At 35.0% G+C, this 24,455-nt stretch overlaps 1 protein-coding gene across 1 annotated transcript in view; it reads left to right on the forward strand.

Annotated features, from left to right (window-relative positions):
• LOC124162268 (DNA ligase 1-like) overlaps positions 1-24,218 on the forward strand; it is a 41,831-nt gene extending 17,613 nt beyond the window's left edge. Inside the window, exons 3-4 of the mRNA XM_046538741.1 lie at positions 22,841-22,930; positions 23,038-24,218. Of these exons, the coding sequence (XP_046394697.1) occupies positions 22,841-22,930; positions 23,038-23,903 (956 nt within the window). The 3' untranslated portion in view covers positions 23,904-24,218. The remainder of the gene's footprint in view (positions 1-22,840; positions 22,931-23,037) is intronic.
• Positions 24,219-24,455: the final 237 nt, after the last annotated feature.

Here is a 24,455-nt window from a genome sequence, read left to right on the forward strand (position 1 = left end):
AACACTCACAAGTGATTGAACCCGAAGGTAGGTAAGGAAAAAGCTTACCCAAAACTTAATCGCAGTAGTGTGGAGCCCATAGTCAGGGTAGGGGAGCCAGCTCCTATCCTTGAGCCACAAGGACTTAAAATTGGGAGTGTCCGAGGGATTCAGTTACCAATCAGACCCAATGCTCATGCCATTGAGGCACCACGCTCATTAGAGTTAACAGTCCTATCATATAACAAATAAGAATTGAACTATTTAATAAACAGTTTCACCACTTATCGATCACTGACGTAATAATGCGTGTATTAGTAATTGAGAATGAAAAAAACCTCCGAATGTGTTCGTGCACATCTTTCCAAGGCTCTATCGTCAATAGGGGTAAGATTATTTCAGCAACATTACGGATTCAGAATTATTTTCTTCAGGTTGGGATTATAGTAGCGTCTTGGCTCCGAAACCAATGAATACTCATGATAATATTAATACTACTAATAACAATAATATTCCTTGGAGGTAATAAGAGAAAATTGGGCCTTAAAATTTATTTACGAGCCAATAAATGTCTTTACAGCGTAATTTAGTCCCAAATTACAGAGAAATTTATGGGTAAAACAACCCCCTTCACTATCTCACAGAAACCATTGGGGCATTTACCTCTTGGTTTTAAGTCCGGGAAAGTGATTTTATCTTTAATTTTTAATGTTAGTGCACTCGACATATCGTCGTCTACTTTCTTCTCCAGCAAACTTCGTGAGACGCCCAAAACACCCTTGCGACCTGCCTAATTTTTGTCGCCCACTTCAAGAGTGACAAGGATAAATGGTTCCGACTTTCCCTTTTGAGCGCTGGCGTTCCTTCCTCGTACAAACACCAAGTTCAACGGCCAGGTGAACGTGCTCGGAAAGGAAGGGCAGTGTATCTTTAACGACTTTAAAAAAAATCAGAGCCCCTCACGATATAACCGCCACATACATCTAAAACACGCGAATTCTTAAGCCGTATTCTGGTGAATGGGGAGTGGGAATAAAATTGCACATGGAACTGCATCAGAAAACTCCGCACGATTTTGTATTCACGGGCGCGGTGAAAGATTTTATATAAACGAATGAACGTGAAATAGTATAATTGACTGAACTAAATTAGTACAGGTTATATTCTGCGTATATTCATTCGTGCAATTAGGTTCTTTACTCAATACCATTTGCCGTATGGAAGGGTTTACGAAAGAGTTAGAATAAATAAATTTGCCATGTAACACGGCCCTAAGATGGAGAAGGAAGTAGACGACCCAGTCATATTCACGCGCTCATGATAAGACAAAAAGAAGTATTAGGCACATCCTGTGATAGTAACAACTATTTACTTAATTTTTAGTAGCAATAATATTATAATTTTAATAGTATCAACTCTTTACCTTTTTTCTGCAATGGGCAAGATAAGGTTCGAACACAGTCTAATTCCCTGAGCACAAGGACTTCTTGGAACCAATGGGATATCCATACCCATTAACATGAAATTATACTCGAATCTACAACAAAATTTCGGTCGTTATCAGTAAAAATAAGATACAAAATTCACCTCTCAACAGGGGGCAGAGCCAATATCAAGTCAAATTCTTGATATCGATGAATCATTTCGTTCCGGATTCAGATACGTTTTCCTCCGACCAATCAATTTAGGCCATGAATTTCCTTCGCCTGCACCACCAAGAAGATAGGAACTATGGCATGTAGAGAAGTAAGAAAAAAATTAAATAATCGACGCAAAAAAATATCAAATAAAAATTCACAGACAAAACAAAGCAAGCGCATTCCTTATGAGTTTTTCTCCCATCATGAACACTCGTTTGACATACGTTTGAACTAGATTGATGGAAGAGGTTCAGTTAATCAGTCAATCGAAATTGGTAGAAATAGATAGTTTTTTATAAATATTTTTGTCTAACGTGGCAACAAGATCAATTTGAATTTTTTAAACTATGCTCAAACATTATTTTTCGATTTTTATTCAGTTTTCGGGGATCGATCCGCTTTTTTGTCACCCTTTTATGCGATTTATCTTCTAATATCGGACTGACAAAAACTAAATATTAAAAATATAGGGATGGTTCCGTAACTATACATTACCGATAACTCCACTTATTACAGCATTAATAATAGCCATGTACATATAAAATTTCTATGCTATGTTAATAAAGCATCAACGAATCAAACTTAGCAGCGTTGTAAGTCATAAAACCAGCGTACTTTTATCAACAAAGATAATTTTTTCTTAATGATTTTACAACAGAGTACCTCTCTAAAATTATTATCAATTACAAATGTGTTTGCTAAATCACTCAGCGCTTCAATCCGAATATTAATATTACTACGCAAGGGTAGAGTTGACACCTGACTAGGGCCAAGAATTTCACACTTTCAAGGTAAGGGGAAAATTATATTTGGGAGTTTACGAAGACTATAAGCAACATTATAACGCAGTAGCTAATCCATAACGCCGCAACGCCATCCATAAATTTATGAATACGTTAAAAAATAATAGAACCTCATAACAAGATCCTCTGAGGTGACTAAAAGCGGACCAATCCAACATAAAAATAATCAGACTTTTTTGCTAAAAAAATACGATTATGGTAATAAAAAATAGAAAAATATTTTAAAAGATAGAATTAAATAGAAAAGATAGATAGAACTTGAGGATTATTGAGGAGTATGAAAAAAGTGAGGACAATTGATGTTCCAGCGAATGTAACGAAATCAGAGGTGGTAGTTCAATTATACACACCTTGGATGACTCCTCCATGATCAATCGACTTAATCCAAATCGTTATGTTCTTTCAAAATTATGAGTACAATAAATAAATAACACTCAAGTGAAAATATGACAAGTTGAACCACTTTGAGTTCCATTATTTTGGGACGTCGTACTCAAAATATCCCAATCGGAGAAAAATTGTTTATATATAATGATATATCCAAATAAAAAGTCAGGAATGATAATACACCATTATGGAGCTCTACATAGCCTAGGCCAATACTGTTAATTTCTTCATGCATGGCTGCATTCACGGCTGCCAATAGTCGACCCAATTCCCCAATATTGAACATTCCACAAAATTTCATTAATCGCCAGGATGTTATTCAGCTTAATCTTTCATTAGGGCTCCGAGCGTAAAAATCATTTTAACTGCATTTTCACGCGCTAAAGCGGGATTTTTAATGGGAGACTTCAAAAAGATTAATACTCATAAGGTTGATACTCCGCTTTGAACCAATCAACAGATTTATGGGCCTATGTTCAAAGTATTTGCTAGCTAAGAACGAAAATTGTCACTTATAGAATTCGCTTGCCTTTAAAGTTTCAATGAAATGTTTAAAGTATATGCCAGGGATACTACTTATTTTTAGGGTATTTCGCCCCCTGTATTTTTATTATCATTTCCCTGCAACTGTCTCGTATAACTATGCCAGTCAAAGTTATCATTTAAAATGCTAAATTGTTCAAAATAAAAATAATGAAATAGGAGGAATGGGGAAAGATACAGGGTTTTCTTTTTCATTTACAACATATTTACACCTTTTTGCCAATATCTGCCAATCACCATTCACTTAATGAATGCGCATCGACTTAATATCTGAATACTAAAATTTGTTTAAATTGACTCCCTAAACATGAAAGTTACCCCACTGCTTTTTTCTCACAAAATATCACAAGACTTCCCGCGCAATGATAACGAAAGACAACGGTCAGCCCAAATGAAAACTCAAGTCAAGCTATCCACACCAATTTTGGTGGGATTGGATTATTATCTTACTTAATGGCCTTTCCCCAACCCTTAAGTCGAATGCAGACCGGCAATAAACGTTGAATCGCTTTAAAAGGAAGCACTACCACTGTTTTCGCAGTTTTTTGGGTCTGCTACGTCTTGAGGTTTTGAAATGCCATCCACAAGCGACACATTTGGACACGTTGACCTTGATGAGAAACAAATGAACAACAAGAGAAGTAAATAAGGGGGAGACTAAAAAGCTCGCCGAATCACCATGGTATCAATTATCTTTGTAAGTCTAATATTATAACCTCAGAACGCAGCAGAACCCGAAAAGCAACGAATACATGAATCACTGCGATAATCTACAATTAATAAGCACCACTTCTGTTAATTACGTACCCTCCGATTAAGTGTAATTTTACCCCACTGGTATTTTCTTTTATTTTTGACCTGAATAATCCATTCACAAGTTCACTTCTGAGGAGCTATGGCAGCAGTTTTTTTCATGCTAGCCTTGCTTGATTTTCATCAAATTGAACTCTTCAACATGGAAGTTAAACCTTAAATGGAATTCACAATTTTATATAAAACACCTTGCAAAGGGAAATATCAGACATCAAGAAAATGAATTTCGCACGTTAGCCATATAATTCGTGATCCCTATGCAGGACTCCAGAAGGCTCTCCTCCGGATCCAGCGATTGATTGGCAAGTGTGACCCCAATCCACGAAAAATGATTAGAGTTCGTCGTTCTTCATATCGACCGTAGTAAATCGATTCCAAAATAAAATAAAACAATCCGCTCAGCCATTTGCCTTCATTATATGGTAATTTATCACTGATTGAAATGTTGGAAATTCATGTTCTGGGGTTAGAGGCTCGGCTTGAAGAACTCTACTCATCATGAGTATTCACTGTTGCAATGAAATGAGGTTTGCGTAATAAACCTTGTGATGGAGAACATAACGCTAAAAATAGCAGACAATTCGGACAATATTAAATCACAGGAGTTTAAAAGTTCACAGGACATAATTTTCCTCGTATGTTGGGAAGTTTTTTTCTTAAAGCACTTCATTTAAACGTATGAGAGTGAGTTCTAACAAATGAATTTTAAAAATACATTATAATTGGCTAAGTAATTATTAATTGTCAACTTGGCCCTCTTTTAACTCTGATTTTCTTCGATTCCTTAACCTTTCAAATAAAATGTACAATTCACAGAATGAAAAGTCATTTTCCTATTTTCTTACACTAAAAATCTGAGTAGTTTCAGTTAATTTCTTAACCGCAGCCATGCCAGGTATAAATTCAGAATTGGAAAATTTAAAAGAGAGTATTAAATACTTATTGACCTGCCCTTGAAACAGCTCAAATTATCGATCAACCTGATTCCAATACGCATACAGTCTCTATCACGAATTCACATTGATTTAAATAAGACTGAGAGAACTGAAAATTCTCATAAATAATGTTAATATTGGAAATGCATTATTAATACAGCAAGCTAAATCACGCACGGGTAGGAGATCATCCCTTAACCGCGAAAAAATAATCCGAGTTCTGATACATGCTGAACATCGTCTTGCAATTGCTTCAAATAATTCAAGAATTACATGCGACCTTCAGAGCAGATAGTAAACTGTCCATTTCTGAGCCACTTCTGTATGCCTGATTCATAATACTATAAAGGATATATTTTCGGTAGCGGACCATATTTGCATTTTTATTGCGGTGCAATAAAGCTGATATGAATTTTCAGGAATGGCAAAATAACTCTTGAGTTGCGTTTATCATTTTCGATAATAGTTACCTTCTACATCTACGGAGGCAAACTGATATCAAGAGAGAGATTTATTTTAAGAATTTCCAATCAGTACAGAAATAGCGCTCTAACTTTCTTGTCCGATCACCTCCAAATGACCAATAAGTTTCTTATCTGACAGAAGAATCTAAAAATATCATGAGGGCGGGAAACCCCAAAAGCTAGAATTCAAGCGCAATCAGATGCCAAGCGACGGAATTCAAATGGGACACGAAATATAAGCAACTTCAGAGTTTCCGACTGATGGATTTATGCATATGAATTTCACCGTTTTATAGTACGTGGTATACAACGGTGACTCATTACCCTAACGGTAATGACGGATGAAAAATTTGAGGATATATTATTTTTAATTCTAAATGAACGGCGTGAAATTGTCACTCAAAATGCCTTATAGTTATATGCATGATATGTACGGATAAAAATAATTAATGGAGCAAATAAAATAATACAATTGCTTTTAAAATAATTTTAACAATCGTCTGAAATGTTTTTACTGGCATTAAAACATATAACGATAACTTAGACGCAGGACATGATAAAAATTATAACGAATAAAAAGTAACAGGGTGAATATAACGCAATGTTAATAACACAAGAAAAAATGAACGGCTTAGCGTAGGCCATAATTCACACATATTCATAGAAACGTCAATAAACAAAGGCAAACAAAGGATTCTACTTAACGCGCTACTCATAAGATGAAAAGATTTGAAAACTAAGTGCGCACATACTAAGCCGTGGATAAAGGTGTAAGAAAAAATTGCTATTTCCTAAGCATAAGATAATAGCATTTTAATGCGCATAAATTTATGGCATTAAAATGCCTTTCAAAAGGGACTTATTCGCTGTTAATTCTCATTAACAACTTATTTTATGCAGATACTCTAATTATTCCTCCAGGTTTGTTACGCCATTAAAGATTCTTAGTTAAGAGTTGAAACATTACCGGTAAGGGAAGAGATTTCATGCACATTGCGTGACCGAAGGACGCATAATATTAAAAGATAATAACACTTTCCGCTTCCCTTGTCGAATACGGTAAATTCTATCCTCCCAAGCATAACGGAATGTCTAAGTTTACATGATTCCTACGAGAGTTAGAGACCAAAATTACTAATACCTGTTTATTACTTTTTCATGGTAAACATATGTTGATAAATGACGGAAGAAATAATTCCATAGGATTTTCCTCCGATTTTCCACGGTTGAACAACTACAAGTAGCGTTAAGTGAAGCTTACTTGACGATGATTTAAGGGTTTTTCTTGCAATTTAATTCAGTGGGTAGCATTAATTCCCATGTTCTGTAATTACAGCACATTAAGATGATAACCATTGCGACAGAATATTTTGTTTAAAAAAATTAAAAATAAAGTTTGCACCCATATTTCTTCATCAACGCCACTTAACTATACTTCTTTTGAAAGAAAAAAAACTTTACTTAAACTCATAAAGCGATCCCTTCGCTGAATGGCTCCCTTATATAACTGACACCCATATCACCAGCTAATTAATGAAAAGCATGAATATTCAGGGAGAAGATAAGATCAACTATTTTGGCCGTTCCGGCGCGAATGTCGGACGGCTGCCGTCAAAACATAGACTTCACGTTAACAAAGGCTTAATTTCCGGGTGGGACCGTAAAACAATCAACCAAAGATGTTTATATTCGGTATGGCATTGAGAGCTAGAATTCTATGGAGCGATTTACCCGGATAAAATCGGCAACGGCCGAAGATGTGATGGAAATATTAACGCAGCGAATTTCTGTGACGCACGAAGTACAATATTAAGAATAACCTCCGAATAAGCATAGCCTACAATAAGGATAAAATTAATTCATGAACAGTATAAACTTTAGCTTGTAAACGCACAAAGTGATTAATTTTGCGATAAAATATTCCGCCGTAATTTTCACATTGGGCATAAAATGGTTCTAAAATGATTTTTCGGTAAAGAAGTTTTGAAATAAATCGTAAATGTTTCGCCTCAGAAGAATAAGTACCTAATACCTAAAATACAACATTAAATTTGACCAACTTACAAATTGACTAAAATACGTGATTTTAACTTGATGACCGCTGTCTGAGAAGTAGAATTTCACGTGGCAAGGCTAGACGATTGATTCAAATTTCAATTTATGCATAATATAGTATATGGAACTGCACGTTGGAAAATTAAAAAGGGATTAGCGCTTGGTCAATATAATAAAACTCACTATCAACTTCTGTATTCATTTTACCATGCATTCATGCTTGCTAATCATAATGTATTCCTTTTCCTCATAAAAATACAAGACGATTCCCTCAGTTAGTATGACCTCGGCCACCTTGCATTCGATTGGGAACCGGTTAGCTAGTTCACGTTGTGAATACGCTTGACACTAAATGCTTCATTATCGAGCATCAAACCTCTGCTGGAACGTTTTCTTTCGCGATGTTATTTTCAATTCTCGATGTTTTTCCAAATACTCTAATGATGAGGCAGATGAGATCGATAAGATAAGATTTGGAATTTCAGACGCAGTGGACTATTTTTATTCCAGCTGTTATCAAACGATTTATTTGACCTATAGGTTATCGAACGCAGCCTATCAAAAGAAAATCGCACTCCATGTAGTTATTGATAGCATGCTAAATCTGGATACAACAAAATTTTTGCTTAAGATACCGTTAAAAATATTCAAATCTCGATTTAATCTTTGTGATAAGTAAACAATAGAAAATACAATTGCATGATAGCTCATGCAGGTATATACCATGAAAAGTTTTTTTCATGATTTATTGGTAATTATTAATGGCAATGGACTATTGGAGTCTAAGGATATTGTCCACCATGTGCTGACGACACGACTTCCAGTCACACCATCGAACAAATTGGTCGGGAAAAGACCTCACATGCGTGATGCTTATCCGATCACGTCCGCCCGAAAAAAGGAGGTTAAAACACCTCCGCCACTCGATAGCTGCGCCTTAGCCGAATAAATCGATTGGGAACAAATATTTCGGACTGGCGAGTTAGACCACTAAATTACAGCTGAGGGAAGTCCAAAGACGGTTGAGGAAAAGGTGGGACCTTCACGACAAAACATGAAAATATTTTATATTTACCACGTGAAATATTTCGGCGCCAACCTGTGAGGTACTAGTGTGAGATACTGTGAGAGTAGGCATGAATAGAATTTCCCATCCAGGGTGTCTCTCAGGTATTAGCCCTTTCTAATCCAGAGGTGCTTCTTTAAGAAATCAAATTTCAAGATTTTTCGTTTTGAAAACTTGAAAATTTTGCTCTCAATCATAATTATCGTTGCAGCTAAATATTTCGTCATTACAATTTACACCACAAAATAATGCTTAGTTTAGATATTTCCTAAATTGAGCAGAACATTTATAAATGTTTGATGTTGCTTATAAGCTACATTGGTTATAGTGGGGTTAACACTCGAGTGAGAAAACAGGGAAAGCTGAGGCAGAACCACTACTTAAGTACTTCTTTCACAGCAAGTTTTCTTCTTTCAAAGCATCCGTTTAGACATTCAATTCTGCAATCCGGGCACACTTTTCCGAGATAAACTCTCGATAAAAATAAGAAGACTATGATTTAACTCCTTAAATTCCTTGTTGAGAATATTTTTCAATTAATATGCGCATAACTAACCAGTGTGGTCGTTTATTTCTTGGTACTTTATTATAAATCACAAATTTCGGATTTAAAACCCTCAATAAAAGGAGGAATCGGTACCAAGAATAGACATAAATGAAACGATTACCGCATAATAGAATATGACCGAATTAACGCTATTTTTGCTGCGTATTTGAGCGTATGTAATAAATATGTTTTTAATTCAAAGAAAGCAAATAAAATATTAACTGAGAGAAAAAATCCTTCTTTACATGTATGAAAAACTCTCTCGCGACAGTTGGCAAAGCTAAATCGCACATTAATTAATGACATATTAAATATTTCAGCATGGTAAGAGATTAAAAGCTCATTTATAATCCTATAAATATACTGAAAATAACAATTTTTTGGGAGTTGGGGCTTCTTTTCGGCTCGTAAGGTAGCGAAAACCCAAACCACATGCAACAAGATAATAGATAGGTTGGTTATATTTTTGTCGTATTCTCGTTTCAGGATTATATAGTTTAAGGTCTTGACTGCTTTGTTTCCATACAGTCCTTATCCTTCAACCAAACCGCAAATAAATCAATGGTTCTTTCCGTAATAAATTCTAATTTATAATAGTATCACATATTTTCCATTTTACAGCCATATGTATTTGATATTCAGTACATGATAGTACAATAGCACGACTAAAATTGTTTTCGTCAAAGCCAAATCACTACTGAGTGGAACTTTGGCATTGGTAATAAATCATGGAAAATTGTAGCTACAAAACAAAATAAATGAACACCTAAGGTTAACTTTTTGTTTTCGACAAACTTTCAAAAGGGAGAAAAAATATCAGGTTCTGACGCACAACTCACGTCATACTAGCGACGGTTACTGCATTCATTAATAATTTGTATTCCTCTATGGGCCTCACTAAAGAATATAATAAAATTTGTGTTTATTCATCAGTAGGGTATTATTGAAATATATAACATAAAATTCAAAGCAATTATTTCGGTAATGTAGTGCTATTACGTCAGGCCTTCCCACAGAGTGAATAACAGGCGCAACAAAATGTTAGGGAGGCTAATAAAAATTTGGGGATATTTTTAAAATGAAAACTATATTTCGCAGGGTGCAGGGAGAATGGGGTAGGAATACGCCAATAGATTTGAGGGGCATGGGCACTCCTGTATTTAGTCAAACTTAGTTCTGATTCTAAAAACGCATTACTACCACTGCTTCAGCCGTAATTATTCGCCCGTGTTAAACTTACAGATCACTAATTACCAGTGGCGCCGACTTCATGGTGCTTAAGGGGGCCCGAGCCCCCACAAAAATTCGTTATGGGTGTGAGGAAAAAAGTGTCAGGCTTGTCGATTTTCCCCGGAGTGTCCAGATATCGAGATTTAAGTTATCAGGATTTTAATGTTGATCATATGACTCTTATAAAATGCTTAAAAAACTTAAAACTCACTGCTTAAAAAATTTTCCGGGGAAAGATCCCCGTTTTGGGCCCCCCAATATTTTTTGTAAGTCGGCATCCCTGGTAATTATCTTCTCAAGAAAGGAGGAATACTTCTTAAGAATATAGATATTTGTATTTCAGACAACTGAATTTTATCGATGGTATGGTCACTAAGCACTCCATTTAGCCTAATTAAGCTAAACGATCTCACTAGACCGTTAATTTTAAAAGATATAAAAGAAAACAAATTCGCTCTTCCCTTCAACGATTTCCATCCCGGAGCACGCAGTAATACCATGAGTAATACCACAAAGCGGCCGGCTCGTTATCCCTAAACTATAATTTTTTTCCTTGGGCACAGGTTAGGTCTGGAAGGTATTTATCCCAAGTTATTTATTTTAGAAGCTAAAAACAGAGTCACCAGACGAGACAATGTTTCCTTTATCAGAGGAAAAAATGCAAAAGATAAAACGTTTAAAAAAAGAAACAAATATTCCTTCAAGTACAACGAGTTGAAGTAACGAGACGAAAATGTGATTTTTTCGATACGATGAATAAAGCTGCTTAATCTTTGTCTCCAAAAAGGACAACGCCATCGGAATGACGCATTAGTACTTGACATGCAATCGGCGGAATGAATGCACAACATTCCTGACATAGGCATGCATTTTTGTGATAAAACGGCGCCAATGTAAACCCTATATTTTTCCTACCTTTTTCTTTACTCCAGTCACTCGATCTGTTGGAACTCGTGCCCAATAAATTTGCATAAAACTTAAGCTTACTTCCAGGTGATAGCTCAAACGATCTTTTACCACTAACCACGGCTAAGGCACGTGAAATACGTAAGCTTACAGATCATTTCCATGTATTTCCTACTGAACTGGCCAGCTAGATGAAATTAAATATGAGATATCACCATTATACACCAGCATGACGTAAATACAAGGGCATTATATGTGTAAAGTCCAAAAGAAAATCTTGATTGTATTGACCAAAGGAGTCACGAATATTCAAAACTTATAGGAGTACAGAAAAAATGCTACATTAATATGATCAAATCAAGGATGAATACTGTATATTTAGTGCATTTTTTCTCTAGAATTTGACCATTTCGTAGATATTTTTCTAATATCAAGTTAAACGATATCAGATAATGGAAAGCCTATCTACAACGTGCTTTCAATTCTAGACAGCTTCACCGATAAATTGGTATAAATTTGCCGAGGCCATCGCGTAGATCATTCGTGACGCGAACTATTCGGCAACTATTACCCCCTTATCTTCACTGACTTGTGCCTTAATTCAGGACCAAATCCAGCCTATCACGAAAATTCTGCTTCCTTGTCATGACGGATACATTTCCCGTATCCTATCGATGATTCAAGTGACAAAATTTCTTTGTTCTAAATTCAGGCCCAACATGTAAGATAATGTTTTACGGTAGAGACTCGAATAATTCATATGTTACATTGAATAATTTATTACGCCTTACGTCTGTGTATGATTTATCCGTGAATGGAGAAGTGTGGCATCTAAACGTAAAAATAAAAGACGAAACAATGAAAAACAATAATTCTCAGTCAACGATACCGAACGAAGCGGGGTGGGAATGTTGATAAATAATTTCACGACAAAAATGAGAATTTAAACGGCTGGAATGAGATAGCAAAGATGTCACAAAACAAGATATGATAGATAGCATAAGAAAAATTCAATAATAATGTATCTGTAGAATTACCCTGATAATTACTAGGGAAATATGATATCAGAGCATTTTCCGCATGACTTTCTTGACACTTACAACTGCGCACTGAATTTATACGGTTGAATGATAGCATTACGAAAGTATTTCACCAACAGAGAAACGTAAAACTTTACTCTACGAGTAAAATTCAAGCTTAAGATTCATTAAAATTCAAATTGCCTAAAAAAATATTACGAAACAAATACTAACTAGACACCAAACTTAATCCCAGAAGGCGCTTCAAAATGTAATCCTATTGCACACACTACGCAACTAATACATCTAATTACTTGAGCGAGATGGTATTAGTCATTAATTTTTCGCCACATTTCTCGAGAATATAATCTGACGAAAAATCAGAGACTAACTCCAGTCGTCCCTCACTAATATTCCGCGAGTAAGTTTCTTGTATTAGGTATCATTTTCAGAAGGTACTACAACTAGTATTTCATTACATTGGACGAAAACTCGAAAGAGGAAAACCGTTCCACGGTTACTTCCAGCAAAAAATGACATTTGCTTAAAATATGTCAATTACTTTATATCATTTAGTCACCCACATATTTGCTGATCGAGTTGTTAGGTAATAATTGAAAATGCAATCTCTTCATGAAAGCTGACTAGTCCAATTGAAGCATGAGACAGTACAATGGAAGGATGTATAAAATCACATAAAATCCAAAATTGAAGAAATCAAGCCTTTCAAGGCGAGCATAGTAGCAGAGCAGGTAGACCGCTTGATTTCTGGCCAAAGGGCTCAGGTTCAAATCGCGGGTAGACCCTCTTCAATACCTGAAGAAAAATCTTGGCGGTATGCGGTGCCGTAGGGAAAGGGACTGGCCCACCTGCCCTGTACATGAGACGGTCATTCCCAAATGACTTCGTCAAATGTGAACTAAAGCCTCGGCTATTCAAAAGAAGCTTTGGTGGGCCAGTGAGTGAATCATCCACGTACCTACACTTGAACTCTATATCACGCATTACTCAAAACGACTGATATGTAATCGATATGGTCACCACACATCGTGGAAAAAAGAATGAAAAAGCATATGATCATCATTTGATTATAATTCACAGACAAACCTGCGAGACCAAATTTTCCGCTTCCACCATATCAAATACGACGAGCTCCATTGATCTCTCGGCGATATTTAAGCCACATTTGAAATCCGCTGCCGATGCCTAGGGGTCGTGGTGTGGTAAAAATGCTATGAAATTCCACGAAAGACCGTATGAAAAAAATAACAAGTTTTCCATGCATATTGGACTAGAGCATTTATTGTCATGGCCTTCTAATCTCCCAGAAAAATATTCCTTATTAGGTTCGTCCGATTGACTCATGTAAAACGTAGTAAAACAATCAAGAAAAATATATTTCCTTTAGTAGGTCCGTTAAAGCCAAGGGTGGATAAAGGTTTTTTTGGGGGGGACTCACACCTTTCACGATGACCTTGAAAGTTGGACAACCCCTTTATGCGGAACAAGGGTACGCGAAGCTTTCGCTTGTAAAATTGACGCATAACACATGCTACGCAAAACTCATAAATACAGTGCATTGGACTGGGGAAATAAAATCTTACGCCAGATAACCACGCCAGTGGCAACCACTTTTCCGAGCATTACTTAGGGGAAATTCCCGCTCCTCATAACTGCCCCCAAGTCCCCTGCTGGTTCCAACATGCGATACGTTTTAAATTTCAATATTCATCCTAGAATTTCACTCACAAATATAATCTTACGTTCTAAGCCGACAGCATTTAAAATTGTCCTTCCACGATATATAAACAATATTAAAATTCAAAGTAGGTACGTATTATTTTCCGAGCATATTTTAAGCCGTAAAAAAATTGTTTAAGGAACACTCATTCCGCGATGACAGTCTTCCTTGAGGGTATTCAGAACATAAGAGCGTACTTTTTCAATTGTTGAATTTTTTTCTGATTGAGCACGAATTCGTTAGCTCCTATATAAAATGGTTTCCCATGCGTAGGAGCTCAGCCAATATCATCAAGACACAACTAGGTGCTCTCTCTAAGCGTCTAGTTAAACCGACCCTAAGGACAGGGCTAGAACTAGGGGTTTTGTCAGAGGGGACAAATATCAGTTTGCCGCCACCTCCCTCCCCCACCACTAAAATGTAATACATATATCCGTAAGCTTTTTTTTTTTTGAGATGCGGTAATTGAAATTACACACCATATGTTTGCTAATAAGCAGTTCAAATTAGTTTAGCTTAATAAATTATAATTTAATAACTATTGTTTAATAATTCAATAAGAAAAATGAAATAACTTTTAAATAAACTTTTCAATGGTCGCCGCCCCCTGAAATCTGCCGCCCGGGGGATTTGTGCCCCGTCGGTCTCGCTCAAGTTCCGGGCCTGTCAAAGGGGACAAGACGTATCATTCATGCCAAGGCGTCAGTTGCTACATAGAAAGAGAGGACAAAGACGGGGTCTCATTAAAATTACGTGATTCCATCATTACCGTTCTTTTACGGTGCTTCAACCCTAGTGGACTACCGTACCCTGTTGCATGAAACAACCACATTCGTGGAAGGTGCGATTATGTGAGAATTGCCGTCGTGGCACGCGATCTCCATATGTCACGCCGAAAGATCGATGTGGGTATAAAGGACTTACGCGGCACGGACTTCCAAGGTGTTAGGTGTTGCGACATTTTCATAGCACAACAGCACGGTGTATTGCACAGTAAGGGATAGCGAACATTAGTTTTCCTCGATCTCCAATGTTCATCCAAAATATTACGGGCAACCAACGTAGGAACATCATTTGTAGACTATTTCTTGGAGTATAGGTCTCTTATAATTATTATTTTTTATTAAAAAAAAACATATAAAGCCAACGTTTCAGAACTTTATTGTTCTATTATCAAGGCTTTCATGCAAAGGTACGGTTTATGGTAACGTTGGTCTTGCAGTATTTTATTTAAACAATAATAACAAGAGACCAATGCTCCAAGAAATGGCCCACAAATGCATGAAGAGGGCAAGAAGATAACCTATTCTCGAAAAATAATATCAAAATAATTTTAGAGATTTTAATTTCTTACCACTTCGGAATGCGACCTAACATTAAGGCGTTTTCGGTATGCAACCCGTAACACAATCGTCATCAACCCCCCTTTTTATTGCCGGAGCTCAGCACATAACCACGTCCTATGATTGAAACAATTAAAGTATATGTCGTAAAATACCATAATACATCAGCTCACTGATAAATCTTCGAAAATTTCATTCATTTGAACAGTTTATTATAATTATATTTGTAAGTATCTATTCATTAAGTTCAATAATGGAGTCCTAGAGATATAACCGATGTAGTGGATGGATGCTTAAATATTTGAATAGTTCAAATTTTAATTCAACATCTAAATGTTTGATTGAAATCCGCAGTGGAAGGAAATATAGTAGTCCCAAAAATTGCTGTGGCATTATGTTCCCAGACAGGTAGGGAACCTTTTCCTAGAATCGGGAACATTGGAGATAATAGGAAAAAAATTACTTTCGCTATTCCCTAAAACGCAGAATACAGGAATCTAAAGTGAAATGAACAATCCACATTTTAGAAAACCAAAATGATACAAGACTTAATTTTATTACTAATTTATTTAATTATTACTAATCGTCACAACTGAACAACAATCTACGGAATGTAAGGTGTGCAATATTTATGAAACCTAAATATTTTTTCAAATTTTCAGTTACATAGCTCTATTGTTGATGGAATACTGTAAATAGTTGGCAGTTATTTAGTTCATTGATTCGTTAGGATATCCACTAATCACAATACGGAGAACAGAACATCATAATTATAAAAATCATTATTACTGCTTGCCACTTCTAAGATATTTGCATCCGCGTGTGACTCGAGTCCATACCATTTTGCGGAAGAGAAAAATCTTACCCCAGCTTGCGATATTATTTTGCGATTACGTATAATTAGGCCTGGTGGTTCTCACCATTCCATTCAGTCCCACACATGAGGAATTATCATTTATTTTTATTTATTTACTTGTGCAATACCATGAACACAGAAGCTATTCATGAAAATGGCAATAAGAATTCTGCCTTGCGTTGTGCCACCATGCAAGCAAAGTATCAGTCCAACTTATACATTAATATGCAAATGGTCTGGGAGGCCAGAAAACATAATGCAAGAAGATATCAAGACTTCACACAAAAAAGCTCTATAGAGAGGCCACAGCCAGTGGCGTAGCCAAGAATTTTTTTCGGGGAATGGGGGGGTCCAAAACCAGGGGGGAAATTTTTGAAAAACAGGGTACTAAGTAGAGGGTTTGAAACTAATTTTAACACTTTTCATAATCGAAAAAACTTCATTTCCTAAAGAAATATTATGTACATTTACAATTTTTCAATATTTTATTATTTTGAAAGGGAAAAATAATTGTATTTTTATATTTTGGGGGGGGGGGTCTGGACCCCCCCCTGACTACGCCACTGGCCACAGCACATAACTTCTCCCATAGACTAACATCTAATTCCCTTTCCTTAGACAGTTACTTGCCAACTGACCATTACCACAGGAATCAATTAATTAATCATCTTTCTATGAGGAAAATTAATGAAGACCATTAAGCACTCCAAATTATAAGCACTTTGTCATAGAAAGGGTATTAATTTAAGCAAAATCAATGAAAATTAATATGGATGAAAGCAATTGAAGAAGTGTATGTTAGTGACATGGATTCAATACATTTGTCAAACGTCAGGCATGTGACTGTGTGAACTCAGCAATATCACCTTTGACCCATTCCCAACACTTTCTCCGTGAGTATTTGAGTGAAATAAGAAAATATCATTTAGATACACATCATAATGCATTTGGAAAACCTTAGAAATAAATACATACCCACCTTTATAGTAAAAAGTGCCTGGCAATTCATTTACCAGATTTTGGTTTCCAACAGTTTTCATCACTAGGTATAAAAAATCCACACAGCTGCAGAGACCTAAAATCAAATGCTCAGTGAAAACTGGGTCACCTCGGAAAATTAAATTTATGAAGTAAAATAATATTCTTACAGTGGGTATTATTTTTCAAGGTAAAATCAAAGGCAATGAAATTACAAATCATTTTATGCACGACAACATATAGGTTAAAATATTAGAAAGAAATAATATTTTTCCAAGCTTCATTGCATTTAGATCCCCGCTTCTTCCTTTTTAAAATGTATTTATTTTGTTATTTATAAATCACTCTCTCACTTCAACTATGAAATGCTTACGTATGTATCTCTTCACTGTAAAAGTACACAATTGTAGGCCTACTGATCTCTAAAGTTAATTTGGCACCCAAGTAAATTATTTTTCAACCATGTGTGCAGGTCTCAGTAACTTTACAGCTCTATTAACCCAACATATCCGTATTATTGCAAACTGGACCAAACCTCTGAACCTGACTGAAACTGCAAAATGACACCACTGATGCGCCTAATGACTTCGTGCCGGTTGGACTGCTTGTGTCATAAACAGAGGGTAAGGTGCAGTAGAGTGGGATTAAATTTAAGGGTGACTGTGTTAAATAATTCTTTAATTTTTCTCTTGCAAAATGAAAGCTAAATCACTATAATAATGAGTCACCTCGTCCAAATAAATTTAAAGCTGGTAACTTTAAAAAGAACAGGTTAAACGCTAAAGTAGAACAAAATAACATCAAATAGCCACTAATTAATGAATATCAATTTTTTTTTTTTTCACTAATGTCCATATTGCTTGTTTGATTGGTTTTTTGTTCTTAGGGAATTTAAATCTCAATAATTTAATAGAAATAACTAATATCCACAAAAAAAATGATTCTTTAAATTAAATAAACAATATGATAAATGTTAATGTCAAGTCCAATAGACCAATCACTCTAAGTTCAGTACTTAATAGAATTGTTAATATATAATCCAATTATTCACCATGACAGCAAAAGTAAATGAGATAATACCTAAAAAAATAACAGTTTTAATTAGTCACATATGAAAAGCTAATAGCTTCCATTATAAAAAGGCCGTTTAGGCCTCAGTAAAGTTAATAAAAACAAGCCTGCAACATATTCTAGTAGTACATTAATACTAGATACTTTTATATTTACATAATGCATAAAATGATGGATCCTATTATGTTGTGCATATCAAAGAAAGCATATGAGTATTTCATTAGGTGACATTGAAGAGGCAATTCAATTTTATGAATGAAAAATATTGAAAATATATGTTTAGATGTAACATTTGATCATTTTAACACAAATGCAATTGGATTTCCAAAGAAATTATATTTTCTCAAAAAATGAGAGAAAAATCTTAATTTCCCCAAGAAAGTAAGAATTTAAAAGATGCAACATATATTAAAAATTTCAACACAATGAAAAAACTTCAGTAAATTAGGATTAACATTACTAATACCACAATGAGGTGTATTATAAATGCATACTTAGGCTACTTCATTCTTATTTTTTTCACTATAAGTATGAAGAAAGAACTAAAAATGATTTCTCTTACAACATCTCATATTCCTTACTAATGTCACGTGCAGATGAATGAACATGCATTTTCTGCGTGAACACCTATATTGACAAATTATGTTCCTTCAATGCCAAATTTCTTTTTAGAATCGTTTAAAAATGGATATTTATGTGAAAATCCCTCGGGAGCTAAAATTTTCAATACCAGACTAAATGAAAAGGCCATAGAGAGTGAAGGGCATCAAGGTATTTAAAACCCCATGAAATTTATACTTGGTTAACTCTTAGTAAATCCCAACAAAATAAATAATGGGATACAACTGAACTCCACAGCTGATATGAGTTAGTAAAAAAAAACAAGAACTATTTATCACTGATAGAGTTATAGGGCTGTCCCCATGATAATACCCCAATAATTTATCAACTATCGAAGTACCACAATAGTCCTCTCAAAAAAATTTTCTTTCTATGGCCTGGTAACCACAGTGTATGAAAAGCTGTCAGAGGCTGGATAGGATACAATATACTGGTCACATGATGACAAATTTATAGATTAAAATCATTATCATAATGCTGTCTTCCTATTACAAGAAATATGCCTTACAAAGTAAGGTGAGATTGAAAATCAGTAAGTTTTCACAACAAATCTGTCTCTTGAGTTAACGTCAATGTTCAAACCAGCATTGCATTCCAGCAGTTTCTCCATTGAATCATAAAAAAAATGCACTACCACACTAGTCAATTGCAAAATTAAAAAAAAATCAAACAAAGGTAGTACAAAGCAACACAAAAATAAATGGCAACACCATAATAATTATCCCATTTCAAAATAGTAGAAATGCTCTTTTGTACCCAGAAACGTTTGAGAAAGACAATTCATAAATCAATGATTCAAACGCCATAACTTCAATAAGGGTGCTTCTACATATATGTTTTCATAACCAAATTGTCGGCAATCATTTTATAATTTTTGTGATACTTGCACGCAAAAACACTGCATAACAGAACTCCAATGCAGTTTAGAAATGTTGGATCATAGCATCCTTTGGCCACTGCAATAAAGTTCCTGTGCCATGCAAACTAAACTTTTTGGCTTATAATGCATCTAACACAAATTAATAGCAGTGTGTGCTTCACTGACTATCTACAACTAGACAAATTGATTTACATGGCATGTCACATTCAAGTAATGAAGAAAAACATATCATGTACTTCACTCCCACCATTGTATATGAATACCAGCAAATAACTCTAGAGATATTAGAATTATAAGAAAATCCCACTGATATCTTTCTTCATTAGATGACATCAACGCAAGAAAGAAAATATTTAAAAATTAAATACAGCATGTAGGGGCCCAGTAGTAATACATAAGTATGTACCAATATAATAATAGAACTCAACCATACATTTCTCAATCAAATTATTCATCCGTCTGTTTTTGCGTATGAGTTGACTGTAGTAATAAAGGAGAAGAAAAATGATGTGGTAACTGCAATAAGACATATCTTAAAGACTTGAAGTCACAGAAAAGGGCACATTACTTTCCATAATTATTAAAAACTCACAAATTTTGGGGTAAATCAAATTAATTTTAAATTTATAGTAATCATAGAAATGTGAGCTGTAATTATTATGACATTAAATGCATTTTTCAACATTTCCTCTCAAATAGGTATTGCTTTCATGATAATATAATGAATATTTAACAACTAATCAAAATAATAAAGATCAAGGCCGTAGCAAAAACATTTGGGAGCTCTTTTGGAGAGGAGATTCTGTTAAGGAGGGGATACAATAACATTAATATTATATCTCCCCAATATTAATGGGGGATTTGAACAGCCTGATATCACCTCCTCGCTATGGCCTTGATTGATATACTCATAAAGAGCACCAATTAACCATAATTTTAAGAATAAATAAGCAATGTGAAGCCATTTCATACAAAAAATATATATGTGCTAATTATCTTAATTTACGAATTTTGTCTGAAATGAATTGTTGAACCAATTTATTAATTAAGGAATTACTAAGTCTAATATTTTGAGGAGCAAAAACCTGAGTAAAAGAGAGTGTAATATGATTCGATGAAACATCTAAAAAAATTCATTCCTCTTGATTGAAAAGAGAAAAGTTTCTTTCTCATAAGGCTGAATTCAGCCTGGAATGTGCGCCCAAACCCTAAGTTACTATTCTTCCCTTTGTCTTTATTTATCTTGTCCAGTACTGGTGTGGTACTCTAGGCTTACCCTACCAGAAGAATATCCATTTTCCACCCCTGGTACCAATGATAACTTTAGTAAGGCTTTCCATATAGGATAAGTACTCCTAAAATATCCCAAATGATACCACAAAATCCTAAGTCCTAATTATGCATTGTGACAATAATGATCGGTCACATTCATGAAACAGGAGTTTTTCAGTACTATGAAAAAATGAATGAAATTCAGATTTGGAGTTTCTCGCATTACTCAGGTTAAAATTATGGTACACTGTACAATGGATCAAAAAAATTCCCCAACAAATGGAGAGGTGCTACATATGCTTGAGGATGGTATTCAATTTCCTCCACTGCAGTATGTTATTCTAATTTCATGTCCATCAAGATAAAAATTCCAATCCCACGGTTTCATATGCTCATAATAGATATCCTTGACTTCCACCGCATGTGTAAATGCAACTAAAAAATTTAATTTCAATAAAATATGCTAAAGACTCCTAGTATCCTAAACTTTGGATGAAAAGTAAACAAATGCACTTGCTACCATGTAACCTTGCTCCATAAAAAATCTCAACAAGTAAGCATTCATATCCAATGTGGAATGGTCTGTGTGAGTGGGTTGAAGAGAGTATATCTTACAAATTGCTTCATCTTTCAACCATATTGGAAAGTCGATTAAATAAATAACAGAAGTGTACCGTTAAACATTTTCATATGTCCTAAATTTCCAATGTCACAATTAGACTTGAGAAAAAGATGTCATTAGAGGAGAAGCTGAATTTTTATCGATAGTGAGAAAAGCCCCAATCAATTTGCAGGGAAACTTCTTTGATCCATAGTACATATAGTTAAGCATTCACAAAAGACATTATATCGAAATTGTATACGTCATTTTGGCATGAAAATTTACTCAGATCCAATTAATATTATTGAGTAAGGAATTTTAATTTTGCACCAATTACCAATTCATTTTTTTAAATCTCAGCAAATGACTCTAACAAGGTGAGCATTCTAAGGAGGCTGAAAAGCCTTACTGTTGAATTGCAATTTCTTGTTGGGTTTGTAAAATGCATAGATGTAGCAAAACTTGAAAATATCATTCTGAATATTTCAAATATATTTCTAAAAGTTGAATGCTATAAAAAATGCTTCCATTAAGATATATTTCGAAGTTTCTGAGGATTTTTCAACACTACACCACTTATTTCTTAGTTAATAAATAGAATATACCTCTCGCAAAACCTTAAAAATCTTAAATGACACACTATTGATAGTAAAAATAAGTATACATGAATCACACTAGGTGAGTTGGTGGATTTTGAAAACATTTCTATTCGTATTCTGCCAAAAGGTGATGGCCTTTCCTTTAGAAAGGATGTAACATTTTCAATCAGTGGTGACCGCATTACATATGTTAACATCTTTATAATTGGCAAACTTAAAACAGTTAAACTTTTCTCATTTCTAAGAAGTAAGCTTATTGCACCTAAGGACCAAAAATAATGATAACTCTATTTTTAAACCATGAAAGTAGATCATAAATATCATGTCATCTTTACTTTCTCTAAAACAGAAAGAGAAGACCTCATCTGTAAAGTAAATAATAATTTTTTAACATATCGTTGAAAAATTCAGGTACATACCATTAATGTATAAAAAATTATATTCAATCTTTCCTACAGCAAATTAATACCTCAACATTAATTTTTTTACAGACGCAGAAGACTACATGAAATCAAGAATATTGGATCCCTCAAGGAAAACGACCAACAAGTTCATCGATAAAGCAACAACATGGGCACCAGGTCAACAGATAATCCATTTTTTTTAATACAGAATTTTGCCTGTATTTAAGGAAGCATTTGAATTTTCTATCTAATTCCCTGATAACATACTTTTATGTCTCCTATAGATGCTGGAGACTACTTGGAAAAGAAACTAATGAGGGATAAGACAAGATTTCAGAATAAACTGTTAGAGGAGAAGGAAAGGAAAGAGAAAGAAAAGGAGAAGGAACGGGAGAAAGAAAAGGAAAAAGAAAAGAAGAAGCTGAAGTCAACTCTACTGGAAGTCACAAAAGGCGATAAGAAGAAGACCAAAAAGGACAAAATCAAATCGATCAAAAAAGCTGTTCGGAAAAGCAAGAAAGATGAGGATTCCGATGACCGCTCAACATCACCAGGAGATAGTTTGCTAGATGCCATTGCTGTGGTTCATGAGCGAGCAAGGAAGGAAAAGATAAAGAGGGCATTGATGTCTCGTAAGGCAGCTGGGTTGTCTCTGACTGCAGATATCGCAGCTGCAGCGAAAGCAGCAAAAAAGACTGAGGGAGAAGAGGAGGATAAGGAGCAAGAAAAGAAACCTGAGGATGAAATTGAGCCATTAGATATAGCAAGTTCCCGTGAAACATTGAAACCACAAGGAGAGACAATAGAGGCACCTCCTGATTCACCAATTGGCTACGACTCTGACATAGGTGCCGATCTAAAAATAGAGGACCTGAAAATAGATGATTCTGCGAGCACAGTCGCAGATACATCCGTGTATGAAACAGAAACAGATGCTGATGACATATATGATGATGCTGGTATTTCTGCAAGTTCGGTGTCGCTAGATGATTTGATGACAGTAGCGTCAGACGACGATTCTTCCTCTGATGAGGCTTCAATTTCAACGATAGCAGATCGAAGGAAGGAGATCAAAGCACCACTTGAGAAAGCACCAAAAAAAATTGAAGAAACTGCAGAGGAACACAAGGCCACAGAGCAGACTGAGTGATAAAATTTTTAAATTACCATCTCATGCGGCCCACAATTGAAATTTCACTATATCATGAGCCTAAGGAAGGACTGAGCGAATTTTGGCAAATGATATGTACTCAAACAGCAGTCTATAAATATTTTGCATAAAAACTGTTCTCAAAGAATGAGTGCTGCCGGCAAGAGTGAAAGTGATATTTTTAATACAACACTGACTCCTAAATATTATGATGTTGTAACTGATATTTACTGTCTTCTTTTCATAAAAATGTAATTTTACATACAAACATGAATGTACATATGATCACTTTTGTAATATATGACTCACTTTATACAATTGTTAAACATTTTATCTTGTACAATACTGATTCATATAAAGATTCTTTTATTCACTGGAGAAGTGTTCATGTGTAAATCACAGGGATATGCATCAACTTTTGTTCCAGGGCTGCATAGAGAGGGTGCAAGGGGTAAGTTTTCTGCTGGCCCCCAACTTAAGGGGCCTCAGAGGAACCTCCAAAATACCGTGTGTCTGAATATAGTCCCCCCTTTTTTTCCAAAAATGCCTGTG

This window comes from Ischnura elegans, chromosome 7, assembly GCF_921293095.1.
Source record: "Ischnura elegans chromosome 7, ioIscEleg1.1, whole genome shotgun sequence".
Taxonomy (NCBI): Eukaryota; Metazoa; Arthropoda; class Insecta; order Odonata; family Coenagrionidae; genus Ischnura; species Ischnura elegans.